The following is a 27,703-nucleotide window of genomic DNA, read 5'->3' as shown; positions in this document are numbered from 1 at the left end:
TGGAGTTTAGACTTGAAATTGAGTTAGCCGATGAGCGCTTATGCGCGTACTTGGTCTCCCATCTCGGGTACAGCCTTCGATGCAGGTCCGGATGGGAATTATGACCAGAGGCTTCAGGTGGACTTTATAGCGTAGGGGTACTTAGTATCATGAGTCGTCCAATTGCACCCATGGACCCAGAGTAGCATACTGAGGGGACTCGGTCAATTGCCGTGCCTTGGAATGCAATCCGTAAAAAGGATTTACCACCTGGGTGATCGACTAATAAAAAAAACACTATTCGGAGAGGTCAGACTCCGAGTCGTCAGGAGGTATGTATGCGTTAACGTCATTACGAGGAGAGGGAAGATCTTAAGCACTAAAAGGGGCAGAGATCAGGCATCAAGTTGTAAAGACGAAAAGTGTTCCTTGGAGTGGTTTCGAGAACGAGAATGCTGTAAAGCGCACTAGCGCGAGTATGACCTTTACCCATTGAAGAATAATTTATCACCAGTTCAAGGTTGGACCCAAGGTCCCCCAAAAGGACTTTAGTGAGTAGGAGGTATACGTACGTTCTTATTAAATACTTTTTGTAGATCCGCAAAACAACGCCAAAAAAAATCCCATAATAAGGTGCACTACTTACATGTTTGGTACTGTCGAACAGGCTGAGCTGGGCTTCCTGTACCTGACCTTGTACGCAGTAATCCCGGGGGGTACAAACTTGAGGCTCCGGGCACGGTACCGGATAATCGTAGCCAGCCGAAGTGACCGAGGTTTTCTTGAAGAAGGGCTTCAGCTGGACCCCGGTGGTGACGGTGTGGGTACTGTAACCACCTCCCGATTCCTGCTGCCGAGTGACAGACGGCGTTCCTTGATCTAGAATTTCAAATTTTTGTTGGGGTTTTGAGAGAGAGTTTGCGGTTAGTAAGAGAAGAATGATAATTGGTTGGGGAGAGGAGAGAAAACGCTTTTTTATAGAGGAAAATCATGCTGTTAGCGTTAAGCGAAAATTACTTGGCGAGTCTGCCGTATTGGTTCCGACTCCGACTCCAGTAGCGGTAGAAGTAGTACTGGTTGTGACGCCAGTGTTAGTGTTAGTACGAACGCCACCCTGCTGCCCCGTAGTAGAGGTACCCGTTAAAGTGGTACCAGTTGTGGTTCCAGTCGTGGTTCCAGTTGTAGTAGTTCTGGTAATGCCTGTGTTAGTTCTAGATTGAGTAGCAACGACGTTAGTTCCGGTGGTGGTGCCAGTGCTTCCAGGTGGGAAGCCAGGAGCAATGCCGGTCGAAGTCGAAGTCTGGGTACGGCGGAAGGTTGTTGCTGTTGAAACTCCACCGCGAGCTGCCCCTGGGGGTCCTCCTTGTCCAAACTGGGATGTTGCTTGTGTAGATGACACCTGGGTTTGAGTTCTGGTACCTCCAGCAATAGCAGTTCCCCGTTGAGTTGAGGTTGATGTTGATCCTGCTCCGCTAGCTGTCCTCTGCACGTTGGTTTGCTGTTGTACGTTCGTCTGTTGAGTATTGATTCCGGTAACCCCGACTCCTGCACCTGCTGCCGTAACACCTCTGCCTGCTCCGGCAACCCCTCCTCCTGCTGATCCAGCCTGGAAGTTCCGTGTAGTTGATGTTGTGGTCTTCGAAATCGTAGTTCCTCCACCGAACGTAGCGATGCCTCCCTGGGACGAAGTCTGCGTACCGATGGTCCTCTGTTCGGCTGATTGACGACCTGAAAGATCCAGCTGTTCCCCGGCAGCCCCAGCTTTTGCCGCAGCTGCGGCAGCTTCCGCGGTCTCACCCGGAATCTTCTGAACACCACCACCTATTTTAGTAGCTTTGAAGGGAGTTTCAGGCGCAACCCACCAGTAGGTGGTTTGCTTTTTATTATCATGCGGTATTATATCGGAAGGATCCCCACCACCCTGAGCCTGACGTTTCACTAGAAAATGGGCATCTGTATTACTCTGAAATGCGTTGGCCGCCCGGAAACCCTGTCCGGCCGAGATGAATTCCGGCCGGAAGTTCAGTTGGGCCGATGCCAGCCCTATGCAAAGCAGGCCTACCAAGGCCCCACTTCGGAGGTTCATCTGGGGAGAAAGAAAGGAGGGTTGAGGGTTAGTTTGGTATTGTTTGAATTTGAATGATTTATTTTGATAAAGTGCTTCCGTCTTCCAGGCTTAACACAATCGTTGCTTCATCTTTCAAACACTTTTTTATTCAATTTTAGAGAACTCTCAATCGGTTATTCGAAGGCAGTTTGTCTTTTTGATCAGTTAGGCAGGTCTTTTTGATCATCTTAGGGATGAATCATCCCAGAGGATGAAAATCCCGTATAAAAAAAAAGTCGTTTTGATCAGCTTAAAAAACTTTGTAGTTAATTAATAGTAGACTTTATTAATACTTAAAGGCGCGAAGATTTAAAAAGTCTATCTTCCAAACTCAAAAAGCTGAAATGTTCAATTTCCAGGGCCAAGTTGTATTACATAAATGTTGTTAAGTGACTTAGTCTTTTGAGTTTAAATTTATCAATCATACATTAACTAGACATTAATGAAATTAGAGCTACGTCATCAAAAGGAGAAACACCATTATTTAAAAAACAAACTTAAAGTCTGTTTCACATAGAATCTGGTCGCATCTTTTCATTTGCTGCAGCGCCCCTAGTTGTCACATCGCGTATCTATTGACAGTATTTTGATCCGGATGGTTTGTTTACTTAGTGTTGAAAATAGCATCAAGATTGAAGCAGTCAGTCAAAAGTTATCGACGATGGAACGCAAAAGGCGAGAGAAAATTCTGCACACTCACGTAGAGAAACCGAGACGTGGTCAGAGGTAAAGATCGCGAAATTCCTGAAATATCCAAAATCGACTGTAAATTCGGTGCTGCAACGTTACCGGGAGACCCTTACGGTGGATCGAGCAATACAAACCAGGCGTAAAAGTGGAACATATGACCGGATGCTGCGAGCAAAGGTAATTCGATCAGTTCACAATAATCTTGGAATCTCCTTGCGTGATTTGGCGAAACAGTTCAAGACGAATCACAGTACAGCTCGACGAATTCGTTTGCGAGAAGGCGGTCGTATCATGTAAGCAAACACCCCAACAGGACGCTGAAACAAAAACCTGGTTGCCAAAACCAGGACAAGGAAGTTGTACGAGAAAGTGTTGACCAAGTACAACGGATGCATTTTGATGGACGACGAAACTTACGTCAAAATGGATTTTGGACAAAAAACCCGGTAACAAATTTTACCTTGCGAAGCGTAAAGGGAATGTTGCGGGTAGATCCAAGTTTGTTTTCGCATATAAATTTGCGCGTAAGTTGATGATTTGGCAAGGGATCTGTAGTTGTGGGAAGAAGACTTTCATCACACAATGAATGGAAATGTTTACAAAGAAGAATGTCTCCAGAAGAGGGTTTTGCCATTCAGTCGGTCCCACAAAGGTCCAGTGAAATTCTGGCCGGACCTGGCTAGCCGCCACTACAACCAGGATGTCGTTAAGTGGTATAAGAAGAACAAGATCGATTTTGTTGAAAAGAATATCAATCCACCAAACTGTCCGGATTTTCGTTCCATCGAGAAATATTGGGCAATAGTTAAGGGCAAACTGAAAAAATGTGGCAGAACCATGAAAAAACCCGCTCAAATGGAAAAGTGGTGGAACAAGATGGCGAATGAGGTTACCAGCAGTACTGTGCAGAAAATGATGGGTGGTATCACAAAAAAGTTCGAAAATTCACCCGAAAAGCTGAAGAATGATTTTTATGTATTTTTTTCCTCAAAGTTTAATAAAAACCCTACAAAATGACATTTTCACTTTTGTTGTACGTTATTTCTTTGCGGAGAAATGATCTATTTTATTCGACCAGATTCTATGTGAAACAGACTTTATTTTTCATGTCAATTTACCATCAGATTGGATTAAAATTTAACCGGTGATAAGGGAATCGAATGCATCGCAACCAAGCTGTTTCTGCCATCATCTGCTAACAAGCCAATTAGAAATGAACCCGCTTATTTTAGACTAGAACACCGAAAGCCCGGGGCAAAACAATCGATCACTTAACAGATTCATTAACACCCAGTTATCACCGTTGTTGGAAGTAGTTGCAATTCGCTGCTTTTGCTGCCGGTGTATTTTTTCTACCCACGCACTATACTAATCGAAAAAAAGATTGGGAATTTTTCCCACATCAGCTCCAATTCTTGCTGGTTTGACCTTACTCACCCGCGGTTTGCCAATCTAAGGAAATACTTTTCGTTAAGTGCGGGGGTGTTCTGCTGCGTTTAGGTGCGTAAACATTTGTTGCTTATCACCTCCTCATCTTCTTGATTATCGTATACGGTAATGGTAGTTGAATGAGATGGTAGATTACCCTAAAGAAGCATAGCGCAAATATTTGAGATGCTATTTTTTCTACCTCTTCTATGAATTAGGAACAGGCAGCAGCATCCGCCACCGGTCGATGACGAAGATTTATCGCTTGATTTGTTGACTTTTTACATGCACTCTTGCGAGCTTTGCAGTTTGCTGCATTGAGATGTTTAATCTTCACCGAGCAATGTGTTTGGTACGGTACCTATACTCTTGGAGGGCTTTATGATAGAGTGCTCTTTTCTAGAGACGATTAGAAACAGCTGATTAACCTAATGGTGCATTGTTGGTTTTCTGAATGATATTACCGCTTAATTAGGCACCCGGTTAATTTCTGAATCAGGGTTCATGCGGCTGTGTTATTTATTTTATTGAACTGCCCAAGGCGCTGTTTAAAGTAATATCTAAATTTAATGGTTGAACCCTTTGGAAAATCACCTTGAAAATAACCAATTTGAATAACACTAAAGTTTACCATTTCAAAAGCGTGTACCTACTTCATTATCGGATATCTATTTCCAATGCCGCCAAATAATCACAAAATGGTCACCTCAACATGACTGACAACTTCAATCATCATAAGGTAGAAAGAACAATCAATCAACTGTCGACTGGAACCCAGCGATATAGATACGGTCCTATCGAAATCTTGGACAACCCCAAATCGATTATCGTAACAAATTGTGTTTCGGGGTAGCCTCGGCAATTTGGTCCACAAGAAAGTTCAAAGAGCTTGCTTCCAATTTCGGAACGCCAGCCCTCTTTTTGTGTAATGGACACGTTTTTGGGAATGACCTCTCGAGCTAATGACAGTGTTTAGCTGTTAATACGTATCTAAACTGAAAACATGAAATAACAAACCTAGATAGTTTGAAAGGATTTACCGATGCTAACCATTTAACTTCAGGGTTAAAAATATGACCAGAATCCTAATCATTATTTATCGACGAATATTGTGCTATTAAATCGATGGAACGGAACCAAATTCATGTTCAAATGGATGAAAAAAAGTTTCTTAGATTTTAAAAAATTGCACATAGTAAGTAGTAGAATAAAGAATCAGGATATTTCATCTATTATTTGATACAATATTCTGATAAATTTGGTAAGGCCATTGAGGTTTCGTCACTTTGCAAACGCTGTAAAAAATCATCCTTTTTTGCTTGAAAATGTGTACAAAAATAACATATTCATTACATTTTCTGTATTTCGAATTTTAAAATCCATAGAGCCGATCAGTAAGCAATGTTTTTCAAATTTATTCTGCGTCATCTTCAGAAAAATTCTCATTTATTTCAACGAGACGTTCGAATATAACTTGCAGTTTCGCTGTGTTAAACTGTGTGTTCTGTGATCAAACATTGCCTCACAGTTCTAAGAATCGACAAATGAAGGTTAGGAGTTCATTTGTTTTTTTTTAATCAGTAGTTAGGACCTACAAGCGAGTGAGTACAGTTTTAGGCAGAATCGCTATATTTCACTCAGGAAACTACGAAGCGGTTCCACACAAAGTTTTGACTAAAACTAATTTCCATTTTTTTTTTTGCATTTTCGATGGTATTTCATTACATAAATACTCAAATTCTACATAAATATAATTTTAACAGCATTCAATACGTATAACCAGCATTTGAAAGTGATTTTAGCCAACTTCTGGATCTTAATACGATGCCCAAAAAACGGCTTCATTTGCAAAACTGATTATCCATATTGAAATCATTTTAATAGCTTTTTTGTTGTTCTCATGTTTGGAGGGCAATATAAAATTCACGATAAATACAAAATACGATAATGATGTTTATTTTCAACAAAAAAAATTACTTTAAAAATACCTTCTTAAGCTCTCTGCACCTGGATTTGCATTCTTTGGTCAGTTAAAAGTCCAAAATAAGCTGTAGGGTGGTATTCTACACAATTTCGACTTATTTCAGTTCGTTCCTCTTTTAAAGGTTGCCCTGAAGTTAACATAAATTCTTCCAAGCACCGGAGCAAAAACCCATAATATATTCTGAGCTAATTTGAAGCAATCGTTCAGGGAGAATCACAAAGAAGCAAATTTCGAGAAAGAAATGATCTAACAGTTGGATTCTTTATAGAAAACCCTCTCTTTTCAGATGATGCAATTTTTTTAGTTGAGTTGCCTAATGTACAATTGTACGAATATGTTATTTAACTGGAATTGATAAATATGGCAAAAGATCACAAATTATTTTAAGTTCTGAAAATTTAAATAGAATCGGCAAACTAGGAAGCTTTTCACAGAGTTTTTACTGTGATGCAATTTGATGTTGGACACCCTTTATATATAAAAATGAACAAAATAAACATGAATGCATCCTTTAAAATATGGATACAAACCTAACCTTTTAACAAAAAAACATCGATGCTAATAATTTTATCATCCTTATCGGTGAAATCGTTGGGACTATTAAAATTTTACAGCGAATAGAAAGCTAGAAGAAATGAAAAATGGTGAAAATAAACTAGCAGAAACAAAAAAAGGTTAGGTCTATATCTATTAACAAAATTTTTGTTCTGCTCAAGCCAACTACGATGAAGTGATACAGAGCTGAATCTACAAGTGTTTTTCTTTATAATTTTTATTGAAAAACTAGCTGATCCCTTACGAACTCCGTTTCGCATTCAACTTGGCACATGTCATGAACAGTTTGTATGAAAGTCAATTGCAAGCATTTTACAGATGCGCTTCTGAAGTCATTATTAATTGCAAAAATATTGGACTATCACTTTGTCTGTCGTCGGCTACTAAATTTGAAATCAGGAATCAATTGACCGTGCCAAAAAAAATCCGTGTATAAATTTCGACTCAATCGTTGCATAACAACGCAATTATTGCAAAAAGGCTAAACCCCTTTCGGTGGCCTCTTATACTATCTGTGATATCTGAAATAGATTGCCCTTCCCTCATAACTCCCGTATGCAAATTTTCAAAGTGATCCATTTATAAATACGTCAATATTGCTTAAAAACAGTGAAAAATTATTTTATATGGACGACCCCTTCCGTCGAACTTTGGCAAAACATTTGACATCTGACGATTGCTCGTCCCTGAAAACTGCCGAGTGCAAATTTCCATCCCAATCCGATGTATAATAACGACGATATTGCAGAAATATTTAAAGGTTAATATGGACGACCCCCTTTGCCGGTCCCTTACACTGAATTTAATACCTGGAATCCATTGCTCGTCTCTCAAAACTCTCGTGTACCAATTTTTGTCTGAATCCGATGTATAATAACGACAATATCGCATGAACAGTGAATAGTTAATATGGACGACCCCTTTCGTCGACCCCTGATTTTAGTTTGGATAAGTGAAATCAGTTGTTTGTCCCTAATAACTCCTATGTGCAAATTTTCATCCCAATCCGATGTATAAAAACGTCAATATCACTAAGTTACTGAAAATTTAATATGGACGACCCCTTTTGCCGGCCCCTTACAATGAATTTGATACCTCAAATCGATTGCACGTCACTCAAAACTATCGTGTACCAATTTTCATCTCAATACGATGTATAATAACGCCATTATCGCAAAAACAGTGAACAGTTTATATGGACGACCCCTTTGGCTGACCCCTTGCACAAAATTTGACACCAGAAATCGATTTCTCGTCTTTCAAAACACTCATGTGCAAATTTTCAACACGATCCGACGAAATGTAACGTCAATATCGCGAAAACAATATTTGTCTTCTATGGACGACCCTCTTCAGAGGGGGTCATCCGAAAATCTAAAAACATTTTTCATCCTTCCTGGTCCTAATGAGCATCCATGCCAAATTTCAGACCTCTAGCTCTTAAGACGGCTGAGTCTATAGAGGACAAACAAACAAACAAACAAACAAACAAACAAACATACAGAAATTGCTTTTTATATATATAGATTTACAATTTTGCCTGAAATTGGCCGGATTTTGGGGAACATTTTAAAATAAAGATCTCGGGTTTCGTCCAATAGGGACAAAATCCTGATTTTTATCTTGGTTTTGTATTTCAAACTTAAATAAGATGCAATTTCCATATCCGAACTCATCATTTCAGAGTATGATAAAAAATATTCAAAATTACAAACCATTTTTAAAATTGGGATTTGAAATTTATACTTTTATGCATTCTCAGAATTTGAATCAATTAAGTTTTATCATGGTGAAACAGTTTCATTCTACGCCATTTTCTTTCAAATTCATAAGCTGTATTAAAAATGAAAAATGATTGAAAAAATATATATTGACAATCAAAAATTCTGAATTCGAATAAGAAACTTCTGGTTGAGGGATCTGATACAAATATAGACTTTTGGTTCATAATTCATTTTTAGTATTATCTGGAATTCAAATTTAAAAATCGTCTTCAAATTAGAATTCAGTTTTTCAACTCAGTTGTAAAATAAAGGATTCAGGTTCGAAATTAGAATTTAAAATTCAGCTTTAGCTCGAAGTTAAGTTTTGTTAAAAGAATCAATGTAAGAAATTAATTAAGAAATCAATTTGTAGGACATTGCAGTTTCATAGTTTTGATTCTTCATTCGAAATTTAAATTTTATGCTCTTTCAGAGTGAATTTGGCAACACAAACAAGAAGAAATCACTTCTATAAAATATTTATTTAAATTATTTTGAAGATAAAGTTCTATGGAAAATATAGATTTCAACTTAAAAAAGTTATTTATAAATAATTTATAAAAAGTGAACATTTTTTGTTGATCAAAGAATTTCTTCTTAATTTTAAAGTGAAAATTCAGCTGGAAATATATTTTATTGGTTATTTGTATTGCAGACTTTAAAAACAAAATTTCAAATAAATTTTCATCGATTTTATAAGAGTGGATAATAAATTTGATTTGAATCGCAACCTAATCTCTTATTTTTATTTCTAAAAACATTTTTGATATATATTTTACGAATGATTAAAATGGAAATGCGTGTAGATAAAAAAAAGTTCATAATTTTCTTATTTAATTTAAACAAAAAAAAATCTTTAAAATCAAGCATTCAAAGTCTCATATTTGTTTTTAGACGTCATAAAAAATGAGTAGCTTCAGGACTTATTTTCGGAAGTAAAGATTTAAAATAAACAACTTCCAATGTGGAATATCTATGCATAGTGCAAGCAAAAATGTTATAGGAATAATTTGGTCACCAAAACCCCCCTTCCTCCTCATGAGTCGGTTCTTCCTACGGCCGGGATTTGCCCGGCCTGGCTATGCGGAAAAAGTTCTGGCAACCTTAAAAATGTTGCTTGTTATTCAAGTTTTTCGATTTGATCAATTACAAAGCAGGATAACGATTTTGAAGCATTTTTAAAAAGCACCTGAAGTTTATTTTCACCATTTTCAATCTAGTTAAATGTGCAAATGGTTTTTTTTTTCATTAGAAAAATGCAAATTTTTGGTAACTGTTTACATTACAATCGTATAATACCGAGAAGAATAAGTTGAACAGTTTTCACTTAAAAGTCTGCGTCTTTAGCAAAAAAATGATTTGATTTTATTTCATGATTTTTTCTATTTTTCATAATTTAATTTATTCCCTGAACATAGCTCTTAAAAATGGATGCTATCTTTTTTCTTGAAGTTTATGTTCAAACCTTTTTATAACGTTCAACGTTCACACACACACATAAGATCTCAGTGAAACTTCATGTTTTTTTGAAAAGATCTTCTTTCCTTAACTCTAACATTCTCGAAGTTATGATGGCTAGCATCTTACAAATGCTAAAACCACTAGACCACAGAAAGTGTACTATGTATGCCATGACCGGGATTCTATCTCATGAACTTTAGCGTAGATGACTTGAACTCTAAGCACTATGCCAAAGCCGCTGGCTAAAATCTGAAATAGGGATAGATAAAATTAATTTCAATATAAAACAAACTTTTAACTTTATTGCTGAGTTTCAATTCAAATTCTGAACCCTTAAGCTTGAATTTGATTCTGAATCTGAATTAATAAACGGATTGAAATTTTGAAAATGTGTGAAAGTCATGTTATTTTCTCAAATCTTAAAATTCAGCTCTCACCAGAGACTATAATTTAGTGATCAAAACTACATTTCATTTGGTATTTATGAAACTTATTTGTTTTATTCTCTAAAATCTTCCTTTTTTTTATTTTTGTTTCAGTTAAACTGGGAGCTGTGCACAAGGTTGCCATTTCTGTGTTTCGATAAAAAAAAAAGTATTTGAGAAAAAGTTAACAAAATTTAAAAAAAAACTTTATAATCTAAGGAAACTTCAAAGATCTGTGACATAGCTTCCGCAAAAAAAAACTTGCTCGAAATTTCATGAAATTAACAATATTTCTTTGATTTCTCAACCTTGGCTAAAGTTGTTTCAAATGTACGAAATAAATATCATTTCAAAGCCCTTTTATCTACCCAAGATAAAATTTTAGTTATTTGAAATAGCAATTTAAAAATGAAGATTTTCAAATTCACGTCACTTCAGAGGCCCTATGGGCATCCATGAAGTACACACCAGGACCTATTAGTTTAAATTGAAATAAAATATTTTTGGCTTAGCCCAATTTCAGGAAATTCTTGTTGTTAATATTTCATCGATTTTTACCAAGTCATCATTTGTTGATAATTTTGTTTATGAAGTGGGGTAACATATGACTGAAAAAGCGATACCAAGCGATCAAAAATCAATTCGGATCTATTCCCGATTATAGTTGGAGGAATGTCAATCCAACATAAAGGGTGTGTCACATCAAATTGCATCACGGAAAAAAACGCTGTAGAAATTTAATTTTTAGGAGTTATATCTTCAGCTTTCGCTTATAATCAGATAAGAGTGTATAGATCACATAGAGTTGTTTTTGACATTTCTTACGCACACTTGCTGAGCGTGTACAGATGAGACGGGACAATTAACGACGGGCACATGGTGATTTTTGAGGTTAATTGTCCCAAAACTGAAAAGTGTTGGTGAAACAACCAGCATAATTTCACGAACACTACCATCGGCAAATAGGACTATTGGCCATGCTACACTGTCAATTTTTCGTAAATTTGGAAAAATGTCGTCGAACGAAAAAGAGCGTCGTGAATTAATCCTGCGCACTCATTTCGAGAATCCGGAGTTATCACATCGGGACATCGGTGAGATGCTGGGAATCGTCCAATCCACGGTCAGCAGAGTACTAAAACGATATTTCGAGAACCTAACCATCGACCGGAAGATGAAGAACGGCAAAAATAGATGCTCCGTCAGTGAAAAAGATCACAAGCGCGTAGTTAAGCAGTTTAGACGTGATCCAAGAAGTTCGGTCCGGGATGTCGCCAATAAGCTGAATTTCTCAAGTTCATTCGTCCAGCGGACCAAGCAGCAGGAGCGCCTGCGTACAGACAAGGTTCAGAAGGCTCCTAACCGCGACGAAAAGCTGTACACCGAAATGCTGACGAAGCCACATTGCCTGGTATTGGACGACGAAACCTACGTCAAAGCGGACTTTCGTCAGCTGCCGGGCCTGCTGTTCTTCACCGCAGAGGACAAATTCAGCGTTCCTGAGGAGATTCGCAAGCAAAAACTATCGAAGTTTGCCGAAAAGTACATGGTGCGGCAAGCGATCTGCTCTTTCTGAAAGCGGATAGCCCCCTTCTTGACGACCGGCACAATAAACGGGCAGGTTTACCTTAAGGAGTTGTCAAATCGGAGGCGGAAGAGAAAATGGATTTCTGTTCAAAAGAAACTACAACCTGCAGGTTAGGTCATGACGTTGTACAGAACCTTATGGTGCGAGCATACGGGCTTGGGCTCGAAGTATGAATAAAAAGAAATTGCCAAAAGTTGTTTAATAGTTTTTATTGTATTGTCTAAAATTTTCAAAAGGATCGTTCTACTGGGCGAATTTCTACAGTGTTTTTTCCGTGATGCAATTTGATGTGACACACTCTTTAGTATCTCTCTTGATCTCCATTTGATCCATAAGGAAGTTTAATGGTTCATTAGTATTCTTCTGCAGTTTATTTAATTTTTCTCTCTCTTATTTTCCAATGTGTTGTCCGTATAAACATCAGAGACAGTTTGATTTTGGTATCGGGAACGGCTTTAGTCAATGATGGAGTAAAAACCATTGGGATATATTTTAAACTCATTTTTTCCTAACAGTAAAACAAAGATAAGTGAAGTTTACCTAAGCAAAAATTGAAACCCGTTCTCAGTGATTTGTGTCACGAAAATAATAAAAACGTTTTATAATCTTGTGCGGGCATTATCTTCAAATAACCTGCTCAGTTGTTTTATTTTACTTTTACTGTTTTATTATACGAGATTTATAAATCACTTTTCCCCCTCACTTGTTATCCCAAGTTTCAAAACTCTGAAAAAAGTCTAAAAATAACACCAACTTCAGGCTGGAAGTATTAAGAAAGAATTGATATGTTTATATAGCTCTGTAATGATTTGGGACCGAAAAAAAAAATCTCCTCCAACCCGAATGCAACTTCAGAAAACCTCCTTAACAGCTTTTCGGTTATGAAACCCGAAACCTGTTCACGGGTAGAAGTAATGCACAAAAAAAAAACAACGAATTGGTAGGTATTAAGAAACGTTGCACCGAAGAATGTCATTTCATGCAACTGTTTTATTTTTTGGGGCGCTTGTCGTTCGTCCGGGTAAAATATCTTTTGGCCGAACATAATTTGTGAAAAAACTTGATCCGGCGCGACCTCTCCCTCCAGAAATATTTTGTCCACCCGCCACTTCTTGATACTAAATACAACAACGAGAAAGCATGTGTGTAAGCACAATGTCGTAGTTGGTCATCATTTAGCCTGGCTGAAGCAACCAACTGAATGAATCTGCTGCTGTTGGGCAGAATGGAGCAAAATTTATTAAAGAGTACGAAAAAAAAAATCCGTTCCAAACGGGCAGCATGTTAATGAACCCCCGACAGGAGGTAATTTATTTTTGATTCAACTGGATTTTTGCACCGGCTGACACATCCTGGCAATGGCACTTTTTGGGGCGATTTTTTTTTACATTTCGATACTTTTTTTCTTGCGGTGGAACGACCCCAAAATGTTGACAAGAATGTAACGAGCAAGCCCGTCCTACGGTTGTTGTGCTGGGTTTTTTTTTCATTTATTTTTAGCAAGGCAGGCACGATCATGTTGTGGTTGAGTAGTTGGCAATCAATTTTTGGACCTTTTTTTGGGGTGGCTGATAAGATTACACTATCCGGATGACAAACAGATAGGTGGTTTCTGTGATATAATCAAATATTTGATCGAAACTGGATGCTTTTTTGAAGAATTTTTCAATAATTTTAATGTTCACTCAATTTTGACTGTAAGCTTCTCATAGCTTCTACAAACTTCGATCAGGATAATATGGTAGTCAGTTTAACCTCAAATTCATAACTGAAAATTAACGATTTCGGGCATTTGTTGTGCATATTTAAAAAAAAGTTACTTTTTTATATAAATATGCTCCTTTCAAGGTGCCTTGAAGCTCCAGATTAGTGCAGTATGAAAACAAAAAAAAATTAATATAAGGTTCGTTTGAAAGCACGTGGACTATCAAAGTGTCAAAATTACAAATTTATGTTCGTTTGGTAGTCAGAACATGTCCCGTCAAGTCAGAGCTCTACAATTTACTCAGCTAAATGTGGACTTTGTGAAGTTTTGAATAATTTTATTTCAAAAAAATAAAACGAAATCACTTGCAAAGTAAAAAACAAAAACAGCTGGCTTGACAGCCTTTAATACCTGTAAAAACCAGCAATTTTTTTTCCATATCCTCTTTTCACATTTTCTAAACATGAGCTGCTCACGATTTGATCATCGATCGTTAGTTGGGACATCATCCGGTAGTAATGAATCGGGTGGCCGGATCGAACATTTCGACAAACGCAGCCCCACCTGGCCACTTCATTCATCCATCCCCTATTGTTTCCAAAGCTTGTTAACCCTGAACTTCAGCCGAAAACATCTCTCTTCAAGTCCCGCCTTGCCGGAGGCAAAGGGGGTACAATTTCAAAAACTTAGAGACATCGTCGAGGCACGATTTTTGGAGGGTGCGCGCGATCCGGTATCGTCTACATCCGAAAATCCGAACACCCCTAAAACGTGTTTTTCGTCCACTTCCCTCATCAGCCACCAAAACCCCCCTGCTTTTTCGGACACATTCCGGTTTACCGGTTAACCTCTTAACGGCACGGCACGGCAATAGAGACGCCTCATTTATTTACGCAAAACTACAAACTCCGGGCTGAGGACCATCTCGATTTCATTGTCATCCACCCGGTCTTGTGCGGCACTCTTGGTGGAAGCTTGAGGGGATCTCGTATTTTCTCAGTTCGTGGGGAAGTTGAGTTATGTTTTTTGATCCATTCATCCTCATCCCAACACCGATGGAGGTATATCTTCTTCGAGAGGAAACGCTTCCAAAAGCCTCGAAGAAAGACTATTGAATCTCGATGTTTCTGCCGGCTATAAAAACGCACACACTTAGCCGTTTGATTAAGAGATGTCCGACAGTAATTCAGGGGCAACTTGACGCGAGCTGGACGTGCAATGCGCGAATAAGTGCGTGAGGAATTTGTGGACACTAACTTTCGGTGCCACTTCGTTTTACGATTGCGGTGTAATCTTCAACTAACTAAAGGTTGGTACCCTAAGACCAACAGGGAAGCTTGAGAGTGTTCTTTTTTTTGTTGGGCGCTTTGAATTAACGACTGTCTGCGTAAAGCTAACATGGTCACGTGGATCGCCCTTTGACAAGGCCGTTCGCGCATGCGGATGCGCTCCGGATCGGAACCTTGGCCGGAACAGCTGAGGGATGAGAGATTTGGTGACTGTGAGTTTTTTTTTAATGGATTTTGACAGCTGATGATAAATATCTTTATTTGCATGTGATCAAATAACGCATAAGGGATTTATGTAGATTGTGTAAAGTTATCAAATGAAGAATCTCGTCAGACCTAAAATCTTAAGGGTTGCGACTTGTTGTGGTAGGGAAGTTTGATCATAGACTTTATTCAAGGTTGAAGTTAAGTAGTAGTGGAAGTGAGTAAATCGGTCATCTCCAGGGGATTACTACGTTAAGGTCAGGTTTGTGATATTGTAGGACGATAAATAGATTCTATCTATTAATCTTCAAAAAAAATTCAACATTTCTCGAGTTTTTACTCAAAAATTAAACCTGGTCATTTTAGGGAAAATTCCCACAGCTATGCATCTGGTTTAAACTCTACCCAGCTAACATAAAATCATTACAGAAATTATACCTAATGTAAGTCTTAGTAATGTATGTTGATTCCTTTCTTACAATTTCTATTATAGCAAAAAGTTAACTGAGTTACGATGAATGGGCAGGCCATCAATCTACAGTCGATCGAATATTTTCAATTTTACCTTAGGCCGGAAGCGCTGGAATTCAATCCATGGTCGGTGCTTGAAGCTTGCTTTATTTAGAAGTGGACAAACTTTTGCTCATATTGTGGCGCTCCTAGTGGACGGATTTGGAAGTTCTTGGCACCCACGTGTTGGGAATTTTGTCAGCTTCCCCTATGTATTTTTGACATTCCTCAAATCGATTTTGCAAACAATCAACATGGATGCCGAAAGAAGGGAAAAAAAATCTAAACAGTTTTTTGGATAACCTATTTTGGGCTGCAGCTAGGCTAGCTAAACAGCTGAAATACCGTATGGCGCGTTATCAAACGGTTTACAAAAACATTGACGATGATTCGGAAGCCACAAGCCAATCTTCGAACTGTCGACCGAAAACTGCGTGGTCAAATTTTTAAGATGATTAGGAGGAATTCAAATCTGTCGGACCGTAATTTGGTAAAACAATTCGGTGCTGCCAACAGTACCGTGAGGAGAATTCGACTCTGGGAAGAAATCAAGTCATATCGAGCTAGCAAACAGCCAAAACTGACCATAAAACAGAATAGTGTTGCCAAAACCCGTACTCGGAAGCTATACGACCAGGTGCTGACCAAGTTCGACGGGTGTCTTCTGATGGACGATGAAACCTATGTCAAGGCTGACTTCGGGCAAATATCAGGTCGAAAATTTTACTTTACAGCGGCTCAGGGGAATGTTGCAGCAAAATTGAAATTTGGTTTTGCGACAAATTTGCACGAAAATTTATGATTTGGTAGGGTATTTGCAGCTAAGGCAAAAAAAACCTAAGTTTTCGTTACAAATAAGACAATGGCGTCGGTACTGTACCGAGTGTCTCCAAAAATGAATTTCATCGTTCATTCTATCCCATGACCATCTCGTGATGTTTCAGCCAGATTTGACAAGCTGTTATTACAGCAAAAAAGGTTCAAGAATGGTATGGAGAGAAAGAGTCCAGTTTGTTCCGAAAAACCTTAACCCACGGAACTGCCCCCAGTTCCGCCTTATCGAGAAATACTGGAAAATCGTGAAGAGGAGACTTGAGGTAAAGGGAAAGGTCGACAAAGACATCAATCAGATGAGGACCTGGTGGAAAAAGATAGCTAAAACCATGGACGAAGAAGGTGTGCGCCGCCTTATGAGCCGTGTTTCAGGTAAAATAATAATTCTATCCATATTTGTTATTAAAAGTATGAAGAAAATACTGCATTTGTATGAAAAAAGATCTGGAATCCAATTATAAACAACTAAAATACAGGCAATTGTTTTTATACCAATTCTATATTAAGCAGGCTATAAGATTTTTTTTCCATCAATATCAGCCAGTGACCAGTGGACAAAAGTAAAAAATATTACTTGATCCAACATTAGGGGAGAAGCGGGCTATATGCGCCTATTAAGCAGAACACTGATTCAATCAAATATTACAGCGAATATGTGTACAAAAACTACATACACGTGTGAAGGCATCTGTTTTCTATACATTTGTGTAATTTTTATGTTTAAATTTCCTTCCGTTTTCAAGAGAACGATTTTTTTTTAACTGTTGTCTAAAATGTCGAACCTCAAATTTTTATGTTTAAATTTCCTTCCGTTTTCAAGAGAACGATTTTATTTTAACTGTTGTCTAAAATGTCGAACCTCAAACCGTGCGGGCTAGATGCGCCTATTTATGTTTTGAACAAAATTCCTGTTTTTTCGGGCAATATTTCCATATAATTTCATTGAAACTGCTAGAAAGTAATTCAATCCTTTCGAAAAAGCTGAAGCTTTGCAAAAATCTACGTAAATTATAATTTTAAGGAACAAAACAAAAGTTAGGGTTGCCATACTATGGAGGTAGTTCATCCATAAGAAAAACTTTATCAAATCTGTTTTTAGATTTTCAATTCTCTCTTAAGATGTTAATCAGTGCTTAGATTTGATGTTTCAATGATAAAAATCATTTATTTATTATATTTAACCTGTTATTTTAGGAAAGAGGCATTTAAAAACATGATGGGGCCATACAAAAACACTCTTTTACTCCACTATATAGTAATTATCAAACCTTAATAAAAGCTGAAATATGTTTAATGTTTTAAGTAAATTTGAATGAGAAACAAAACCCACCCTAGTTTTTCTTTTCAGCTTCTTTACGTATAATTTTAAAAAGTCAAAATATTACATCAAAAGGTATCAAAAACTTGCATGAATTTTTCAATTTTTTTGAGTTTGTAAATTCATAAAATTCTTTATTGCCTTATGTTCAAAACGTATCACCTTCAAAATGCATTGATTAGATATTAGACTAGTTCACTTTTCGGCTTTTTTCGCTGATCACAACGCCACTTACAGGGTTTGATCCTCATTCATTTTCAAGTACTCTGGCCAAATTTGAACTCATTTGAGTAAGTTTCCAGCGTGCGCTGGGAGTTTTATTGAAAAAAGTCAATTTTTCTGGAAAATTTCCGTAGATGTGTTCTAGCAAGCTGTTGTTAATATAAAATAAAATGATAATTTTATAGCAGTAGCTATGGTTACTTTGAGGTGGCTATGGGACAATGAGTGGATTTTCAGCTTACTTTGATAATCCAAATTCTAACAATAACAAAGTTTTATAATTTTTCTGTCTAATCAGTTGAGTTGAATTGACTTATTCTATAAATTTTAATTTTAATTCGCACTCGTTTTCTGTATTTTAAAAATATTGACTCAAAATATCTAGTTCAGAATAAGAATCATGATTTTGAATATTTTTTTTCAAATAACTAACCGGGAATAATATGGACGTGTCCTTCGCACGGGCCTGGACAGAACTCATATAATTCTATGTAAGTTTATGGCAATTTGATACACTTGCAAAATCTGACATGACAAGTTGGTCAACAGGTGGAGCTTTTATAGAAAATTAACGCATAATACTACAAAACTCGAACAATTGTTGAGCAATACTGATTAAATTTGATACACGGCCATTTTTGATGCTTAAAGATGATTTACTGTAATGATTGATCTCTCTCAATTTTTTGCGGAGAAAAGGCTCATACAAATGCTTATATTCTAAAATGTACACCTTTTTTTGGCGACACGTGAGGTTTGGAACCCGATTACTATATCCTCCGACTATAGAGAGCAGGGGCTCTCATACAAAACAAATCGAAAATATGAAACAAGTTAATCAATTTTTAGTTGATTCACATAACAAATTCATTTACAAACACAATTTAACACAAAAAGTTGATTTATATTGCAGAATTACTGTATTGCTTTGAAAAAAAGCAGGCTCCCATACAAAAATTGTAGAAAAAACACAGACAGAAGTTAAACAATTATTATATGAATTTCATAAAATTTGAAACACAAATAAATTTTATGACTAATTGCAATAGGTAGTGGTTCTCATTTCTAAACAGGGGGCTCCCATACAAAATCAAAGTATAATTCAATGCAACGCCAAAAATATTCATGTAATATTAATAAAATTTTGAAAAAAAGATTAGCATTTGACATGAAACGTTGTTTTATTTTACTGAATGACTTCTTCCGTAGAAAATCAATGTCCAATTCCCATGAGTGAACCACATGTACTCTTTATTGAACTCAAAAGTGAAATTATAATTATTTCACAATTTTAATACCTAAGTATCAGAGCCATTTTAAAAAATACCCTTTTGCCAAGTTATTTTTATTCGAAAACCTCTGTGCGTCCCTAAGTCGAAACTGGAGTCAGAAAAAAATGCGTTAACAACTTAGTTACTGGTGTCTCATCAGGGCAAACTGGAAATTAAAAAAGCGTTTTATGTGATCAACTTGATTTCGGAGATCCTAGGAAATATATATTTATTCATTCAAAATCATAAGACCGCTGCCATCTTTAAAATAGTAAAACGCTCGAAAATCGTTTTGATTCTAAAGCAAAAAGGAAGGAAAGAAATCTGATAGAGTATAACAATTTCAAAACGATATAAGTAATTTGTCACAAAGGAATCAGACATAAACTTACCATTTGGACTACAACCTCCATTCACCCTTTTTTTTCGTGTTTGGCAAACATCAATAAGATTCCCAGTGTATGGTGATTGGCACCCATCATGAAAGAAACCAACGAGCTTTGAATTCGAAATAATAACCAAACTATGCTGGATGATCTATTTGAAAAGAAGAAATCAACCATAAGAAGATGCAGCAAATTCAACCATCCACCAACGGAAAGGATGATTTTGAATCCAAAACATTGAGCAATCCACTTCGGCTGAGCTAATGCTTTTCAATTTATCCAAAGGGCAAGTTTCACAAGATCTCTTGTACGATTACGGTACCGCATCTAACAACGTCCCATTCTCAGACGCCGATAAAAATCTATCAAACTCATTCGAAAGTCATATTAACAAATTGCTTTGTCATTAACTAATCGAAAACCTGCTGATTTTTCACCCCCTCGAATCCCTCAATCTTCGAAGGGGCTCTGCAGCAGATAAAAAAAACCCAAAACTACAAGTTGCTATTGCGTGTGGGTCTTTTGAGAATTTCGTTTTTTTTTTTTGGTGACTGCATCCACAATTTTCTGAGCCCTGGCCCGAACTGGACAAATGACCCGACATCGATTCTGAAAAACCTTTTGTGCATCGCTGAATATAGTTCATGGTTAACCGCAAAATCGACGCCCCCTTGATATATGGAACAGATCAATCAAACATTGTTTTTGTCTGAATGTGTGTTGTTTTTTTTTTTTTAGTTTTTTTCCTTACGAAACTGCACCAACAAGAAGTGAATACCCAAAATATCGAAAAATTTGTGCCGATTGGGATAGTTTGCAAAGTGCCTGATGAAGTGAACCAGGTTCTCAATTTTTTTTTTCGATTTCTGACCGCCCAAAGCACAACAAAGAAGAGGCGTATTGGCGCTTGTAAATATCCCCGGAGGGTCCAAATAAGAAAATTAAAACAAATGCGATTCAATCAAGTGAGGGGGTCATTTGAACAATCTATTATTTCTGTGTTTTTTTTTCTTGACTTTGTCTGTTTAGCCGGCGGACTCAAAAATATATTAATCAGCTCCACAAACCGTGTTTATCTGCAGCGAAATGGCACTCTTGATTCGGTCAAGTTGAACCCCAACTTTGATTACGACCGGGCGATCGATCAGTTCATTTGGTTTATAGATTAGTGGGTTGGAGCCACAAATCTTCGGAGACAACTCCTAAGTAAGTGCCAACGAAACTAATGAATGGAGACCGATCGATGATGATGATGATGTGAAATGTGATCCAGTGCCCCGGGCGTAAATATTTGTGGTCCTGATGATATTTGCACACCAGGGGAGTTTTATAAGCAAATGACAGCTCTGACAGTTCGTAAACGTTAAACGAAAAGCGAAATTGGGGAGAGATTTCTAATCGGAGGCTATCGAAACAGAGTTGAAGAGTCATTAGAGAGCTCGCATAAATATGATTTCTGATAACACAGAAAAAAAAGCAGCCTTTTTGGTTGAGTTGAAGCTCAGTGTGGTTTAAAATTTCCTTAAAATGGGTTAAATTTATGTTTTCGACCGGGCAGATATTTTAAACCAATTATGTTCGGGTTTTTACATTCTGAGACTTGAATCAAAAACTTTTTTATTTAACGACGTTCTTTCTCAAGGAAACTGGAATTTTGTTTTATTATAATTAGCTTGTTAAATGCTAGTTAACTATTCTTAATTGTGTAAACTCACTTTTCTTCAACTGTTATTGTTTATATATTGTTTTTTTTTTCAACGACATCAATGAGGGCATTTTATGTTGAACAGACATCAATCAAACATTGTCCAAGTGTCTAAAAAATTAATTAATTTTTTGATTATAGCCTAAAAGATACACCCATTAACCATTGTTGTATATTATTTTGTTGATTAAAGAATAATCCAAATCAATATCAAATTAAATTATCCCCAGACTTCAATGAACATTATCCTTATATTTTTTTTTAGATTAAAAAAAAACATCTCTCGCAAATTGAGGAGTTTGGCATTAGCTCTGGAATATTTTTTTATTAACACGAACATCGATTTCATGGGACTTTTCAGAGCTAAGATGAATGAACATTGGACATACTCTTGGAGTCCGATGATATTTTTTGAAGGGAATTGCACATTTCAGTGTCATTCTTCTCTAGAATTCATCCCCCTACATATGTCTTATGAACTCAGCAGCATCAATGATATTGCACAATGTTTATAAGCGACAACGACAAGTAATTTTCAGTTTCATAAGTAACATGGGAATAAGCATGTTTAGAGAACTGCTTTTGTAAGAATTAAGCTTCTTTTTTTTTTTTTTTTTCTTTTTGGAGTATATTTGGAAAATTATTACCCTATTATTGAAAATGCGTATGAGTTTCGAAAAGGACGAATTAAATTTTGAATGAAATGCTCATCCGAGTTGGAACTAGGATTTCAAAACAGCTTTTTATTTCTAATTTCTATTGTTATTTTTTTTTTTTTTTTGTGCATCTCCAATTTCTTACAATTTATTTTGTTTGAAAAAAAAAAATAACACTTCCTTTTACATTATTTTAGGTTAATCTATTTTAGTTACATTTCACTTCGTTAGTTTATTTCCTGAGCCGCATTTGTTCCATTAAAGATATTGATTTTGAACACGATTTTGATCTTATTTTATTTCCATTCATTTTAATTTGCTTCGTTCTTCCTCTCGTTAAAACGCTTTGAGATAATGTTGTTCCCGCACACGTTCCACCTTTTGCGCCTTGATCCGATTCCGCGGTAGATCCATCTGACGTCTCGACTTCGCAAGCAGCTTTTCGGCCTCGTTTTCGTCGTTCTTTCACTGTTTGGAATCCATCTTCATCAACTGTACTTGCCTCGCCATCTTTTTGATCTGTAACGATATCCGGTACTGTAGTTGCTCCCGAAAGCTCCGACTGTTTCGTCGGGTTCGGAGCTTTTTCGATGATTGCAGCTTTAGAATTATCCGTCGAAGTTTTCGGCGCCTGAGTCACCCTCTTTTCAATAGACTCAACTGTGTGGGTTGTTTCACCGTTCGTAGTTTTTTTTCGATCTCGAGCTAACCAGCACCGGATGGACTCAGTCTGACCCTGTTCCGTAACCATGCTATAAGATGGCTCGCCATGTTGTTGAAGTCGTTGATCCACGCTGACACGCTTGGGGCAATTAATTTTCAAATGTTGAATACTACCGCAAACGAAACATTTTTGAACCAAACCATCGTAAAATATCCGTGCTTGAAAGTTTCGTATGTGAATCGATGATGGAATTTCTTTTTTGACTGCCATGTGCACTCCTCTCACGCTAGTCCAGATGGGGTATCCAGTTTCTGCGGAATATCGCTCACGAACCATACGTTGAATGGATCCAAACTTACTCAAAACCTCCGAGATCTCCTTATCTTCAATCTCAGGTGGGAGGTTGAAGATACGTACGTATTTAAACACTGTGGTATCGGCTGAGATAGAAACCTGAGCGTTCTCGTTGTTGCTGTAAGAAAATTCCATCGTTTCTGGCAATCGCAGAAGCACATTTTTCAAAGTATTCGCTGAGTTGAATTTAACAAAAACGCTTAACTCCTTTGGCTCCTTGTACATAGCCAACAATGTCTCCGGTTCCAAATGCAACTTAATTTGCATGAACTGAAACATTTCCAGCTCTGTTGGCTCCCTTTTCCCGCGGACCGAAAAGAATACGCATGGTATTGGTTCGTGCCTCTTCCATTTAAAGAAAGTTTCACAATTCCGATATAATCACTTATCTATTGTTCTTTTGAAGGTCACACTAGCTGAGCTATACAATAATCAAAAACTCACGACTCAGAGTCCAAGAGCGACTGTTCACTTTGACGTCCGAACTGTAACTGAATTCCCATTTGTTGTAAAATTTACTCTATCAATTCAAGCTTTAGTAGCGATTATTCCCAATTTAATAAATATTTTGGCATCGATCACACTTCACAACAAACGTCACAAGACAACGTAAATTGTTTAAATAAAAGACAATCAGAACAAAAGTTAAAATGTAGCAAGGCTTAAAAATATGATCAATTAAAATTTCAAACATTTACTTAGAAAGTTGTTCGGAGTTTCAAATTACACTCAACATTATACATTTAAACAAGTTCAAATTAATACAAAATATTACTTATATACCTTTTTGTAAGGTGTTTTTTTTAGTTATTTATTTGTTTGGCTTTGATCACCACACTTTAGTTATTTATGTAATGATGGAAACGATTTGAATTCATGACTCTTTGTATGCAACTTTAAAAATTTGGGTTGAGTACTTTAAAAGTACTCTAGGGACTTCGATTGAATTTCTCTCGAGAATGTTTTCTCTGCAAATATCTTACATATTTTACATTCTAAGCACCAACAAGTTAGAAACTCATGTTGACTAATTATTGAGCGCTTAATTTAAAAAGAATTAGTTTTATTCTATCAGTTTTACCTTTTAAGATTGAAGAAGTGACTCTTGGAAAAAGGAAAACTATATTGTAAAATAGACAAAACTGTTGACTACAACAAAGATATTTGGATTGAAGCTTTTGTCCCTAATATCGAATCCCAATTTGCCAAATCGCCCAGATCTTGCCCGAATTTTGAGACTTTATTTGCAAAATCAAACAAATATTCAAGTTGAGTCACATATGAACAGATGTACAAGCTCGAACAAAAAATCTTGTGTGAAATTTCCAGCGCTCTCTTTCAAAGAAGCCGTGAAAAATGACGAAAAACAGTGCCATCTATAACTTGTTTTGTAACTTTTGAACGGCGCAATAGATGGCACTGTTTCTAGATAGCTCTTCTGATGGTAAGAATTTTTCGTATGGGCGCAATGGTATTTAAACTCATAAATCAATTAATTTAAATACAATAAGATGAATTGCTCTTTATTATTTAATGAACCATGAATGACTTGAAGCTGAGAAATACAGCATCATCAAATTTTTTTCACTAGAGAGACTGACGAAATAACAAACAGATGAACATGCTTGAATTATAAAATTTCAGAAACCAATGTAAAATCCTGTTTCTATAAAGTGCTTCATGCTTGTTTGAAGCAGCTGAAAAAAAAAGCGCTTTAAGCTAAATATTTTGATAACGCAAATCATAAATGTCTTAAGGGGGGGGGGTAGGGTCTAACACTTTCAAAAAACCGATTTTTTTATTTTTTTATTTTCTTATTGTAAAACATTTCAAGAATGTTGTGTCAAATTTTCAAGTCAATTGAAGCAAAACTGTAGAAGTTATAGGCCTTTATCTCCTCCTATCTAATACTGCAAGAAAGCAAGAGCAGAAACTTCAAACGCGTTTTTCTCGAAAGCACATTTTTAAAGTCCGTGGACATCGCCATTTGAAAACTACTTATCCGATTCTTTTCAAATATGGAACATATTTTCTACATATAAAATACCAGACCCCAACGTTTTTCTTTTTTGATTTTTTTACTTTGGGGAGATTTTAGAGGTGAAAAATGGCGGATTTTTAAGTGAAAAATCGTAGTTTTTACTTCAAACAGCCACAAAAATTTCATAAAAATATTTTTAAGTTAAACAAAAACGTTGGGGTCCAGAAAAACATCTATTAAACATATTTTGCTCTGATTTTTTGACTTCAGATGATTCTGTGCTGAGAAACAGTGTCCACCGCAAATCCTGTTTTCTAAAAGGCATCCTCGAAAATGCTCCGTCACCGGCTCATTTTTCAATATTTTTCTACGAAAAAATTACTAAATGTTCTTTTAACAATGCTTTGTATAATGCAAAAAATTTGAATACATTTGTTCGAACGATAGCTCTAGAAAAAAATCGTGAAAATGGTGTTTTTTTATACCCGTTAGACCCTAACCCCCCTTAAGAATCTTCAACATCAATTTGCTCGAAACTCGTTAAAACGTAATACGACCTTTTCATAACTGACTTATAGTTTGCTATTTTGTTTTGTTTACATTGCACTTTCTTCTTGACAGTTCTCCGGTGTCCTTGGAGACCTGGTGGCTCAACCAAAAACCATAAAATTGTTTCAAAACTGTCGTTGGGACAAACTTTTCAAGGCTTAGCTTGTACATCTGTTCATCTGTGGTTGAGTTAATAATGATGAATTTTGAAATATGTTGAATAGATTTTATCAAAATCAATGTGAACGACTTTTTTGAAAGCTTTAAATATGATGTATAATTGACTGATATATTTCGACAAACAAAAGTCAAGTGTTTTTCTTGATGATTTTTATTTCATAATTTTGATATTGGCGGATATTGGAGAAAATATCCCGGATTTGCATGACCCGTATACTTGAAAAAAAATATCTAGAAAGCTTATACTAGAATAATTGAGGATTTTGTGGTTTCAAATCTACTTAAAAACTTTTAAATTCGATGTCTGTGATAAGGATTCTGTATTCAGTAAATTGTTACTGAACCTATTTTTGGATAATCATTGAGAAAAAAATCCTGATTCGGATCTCGGTTTTGGATTTCAGATTTTTATGTTCGAAACTAATCCTTTCGGAATTTGCAAAGGAAAAACTTAATATTATAAACCATTTTTAAGATTACAATTTTTTTCTTTTCATTCTTATGCATAATTGGATGTAAAGGAAGTTTCATAATGGTGATCCAGAAATAAAGTATCTGAAACAGTTTCATAATTCGCAATTTTCTTCTAGATTCACAAATCGAATACATAACTGAAGAAAAAATTCACATCGAAAGCCAGCAATTCAGAATTCGAGTGAATGATGTCTTGCTGAGAATTTCGCCTTTTGGCTTATATTTAGTAAGAATTATTATCTAGAATTTAGATTCGAAAATCAAATTCAAATTTGGAATTCAGATTTCGAACTCAGGTTCCAAAGGCATTACCTCAAAACGGAGTAAATTTGATCAACATGATGTTTTTCCAGATAATCATCAATAACGAAGTCTAAAGTTAAAATATTTCAAAAAAAAAATTCTACGTTTGAGAACCTTTAAGTTGAGTTTCAAATTGGAAAAAACTTGGTTTGATTTTGAAAATTTCAAATGTAAGTAAAAATGTTTTCGAAAGGCTTGCTAACAAACACCCTTCCTGATGAAATCAAAGCGTCTAGAAGCAAACGGGTTGATTTATGTGAGAGTTCAACTTTTTTCCTTAGTAAATGGAAAGTTTTTTTGTAGTTGTAGTTGTAGACTGATCAATGTTACCCGAAAGCATCCAATTCAAAACAGAGTCGAAATCGATTTTTAAATCATATTTAAAGTAGTCTAATAAATTTCTGCAAATATGTTTTACGTTCATAAGAGTTTTAAGTTCATAAGGATTTTAACTTGTTTTAAAAATATGAAACATGCCACATTCCCCTCAACAGAAAAAATTATCGAAAAAATTTGAAAAAAATTATCAATCTTACCCCAGTTTACGGTATTCAAATTTGGCTTAATATAGATAGAATAGAAATTAATATAAATACCCTACTATTAATGTAAAGTTACTTAAACCTGAATAGTTATAAAGAATAAGGTTGCCAGATTGCCAGGTTTTGGGAAAAGTCCGCTCCGGCTCGGTTGCCCGGATTTCATTGAAAACAGCCCGGATTTTTCCCGGATTTATTCACTTTATTTGCCAAATCAAACAATAAAAAAACACTTGTGTTGCATATTTTTCATATTTATGCGTCCCGATCGAAATTTTTTGAGCAATTTTTATAAAAATAATCTAAGATGATTTTAATTGAGCCTAAGATACAATATTAAATAAACTGATGAGTTCTAATAAAAAAAAATATTTTAAGTTTTATTTTCTGGATTATTGTGGAGTATTTCCTTGGGTTTGAACAAATATGCCCGGATATTGCCCAGATTTTTGGTCTACAATTCCGAAACAAATGCCATGGTTTTGCCAGGTTTTTAGATAAAATTGCCAGGATTTATCGGGCCCGTAAAGGTGCTGAAAAAATTCTGACAACCTTAGTATCGAACCTTTATTTTTTTTT

General features: G+C 36.2%; 1 protein-coding gene across 3 annotated transcripts in view; it reads right to left on the bottom strand.

Moving 5' to 3' along the window:
* The window catches only part of LOC129745661 (inactive serine protease scarface-like), a 194,886-nt gene that overhangs the window by 151,300 nt on the left and 15,883 nt on the right, over window positions 1-27,703 (bottom strand). For 2 of the 3 annotated variants that reach the window (XM_055738919.1, XM_055738921.1), the window contains exons 2-3: window positions 997-2,065; window positions 626-858 (exon numbers count right to left, since the gene is read on the bottom strand). In XM_055738919.1, the coding sequence (XP_055594894.1) occupies window positions 626-858; window positions 997-2,065 (1,302 nt within the window). The remainder of the gene's footprint in view (window positions 1-625; window positions 859-996; window positions 2,066-27,703) is intronic. The other variant, XM_055738922.1, reaches the window with a different exon arrangement.

This window comes from Uranotaenia lowii, chromosome 2, assembly GCF_029784155.1.
Source record: "Uranotaenia lowii strain MFRU-FL chromosome 2, ASM2978415v1, whole genome shotgun sequence".
In the NCBI taxonomy this organism is placed as follows: Eukaryota; Metazoa; Arthropoda; class Insecta; order Diptera; family Culicidae; genus Uranotaenia; species Uranotaenia lowii.
The sequence above is the reverse complement of the archived record's forward strand: the minus strand, read 5'-3'. Positions and strand labels throughout refer to the sequence as shown.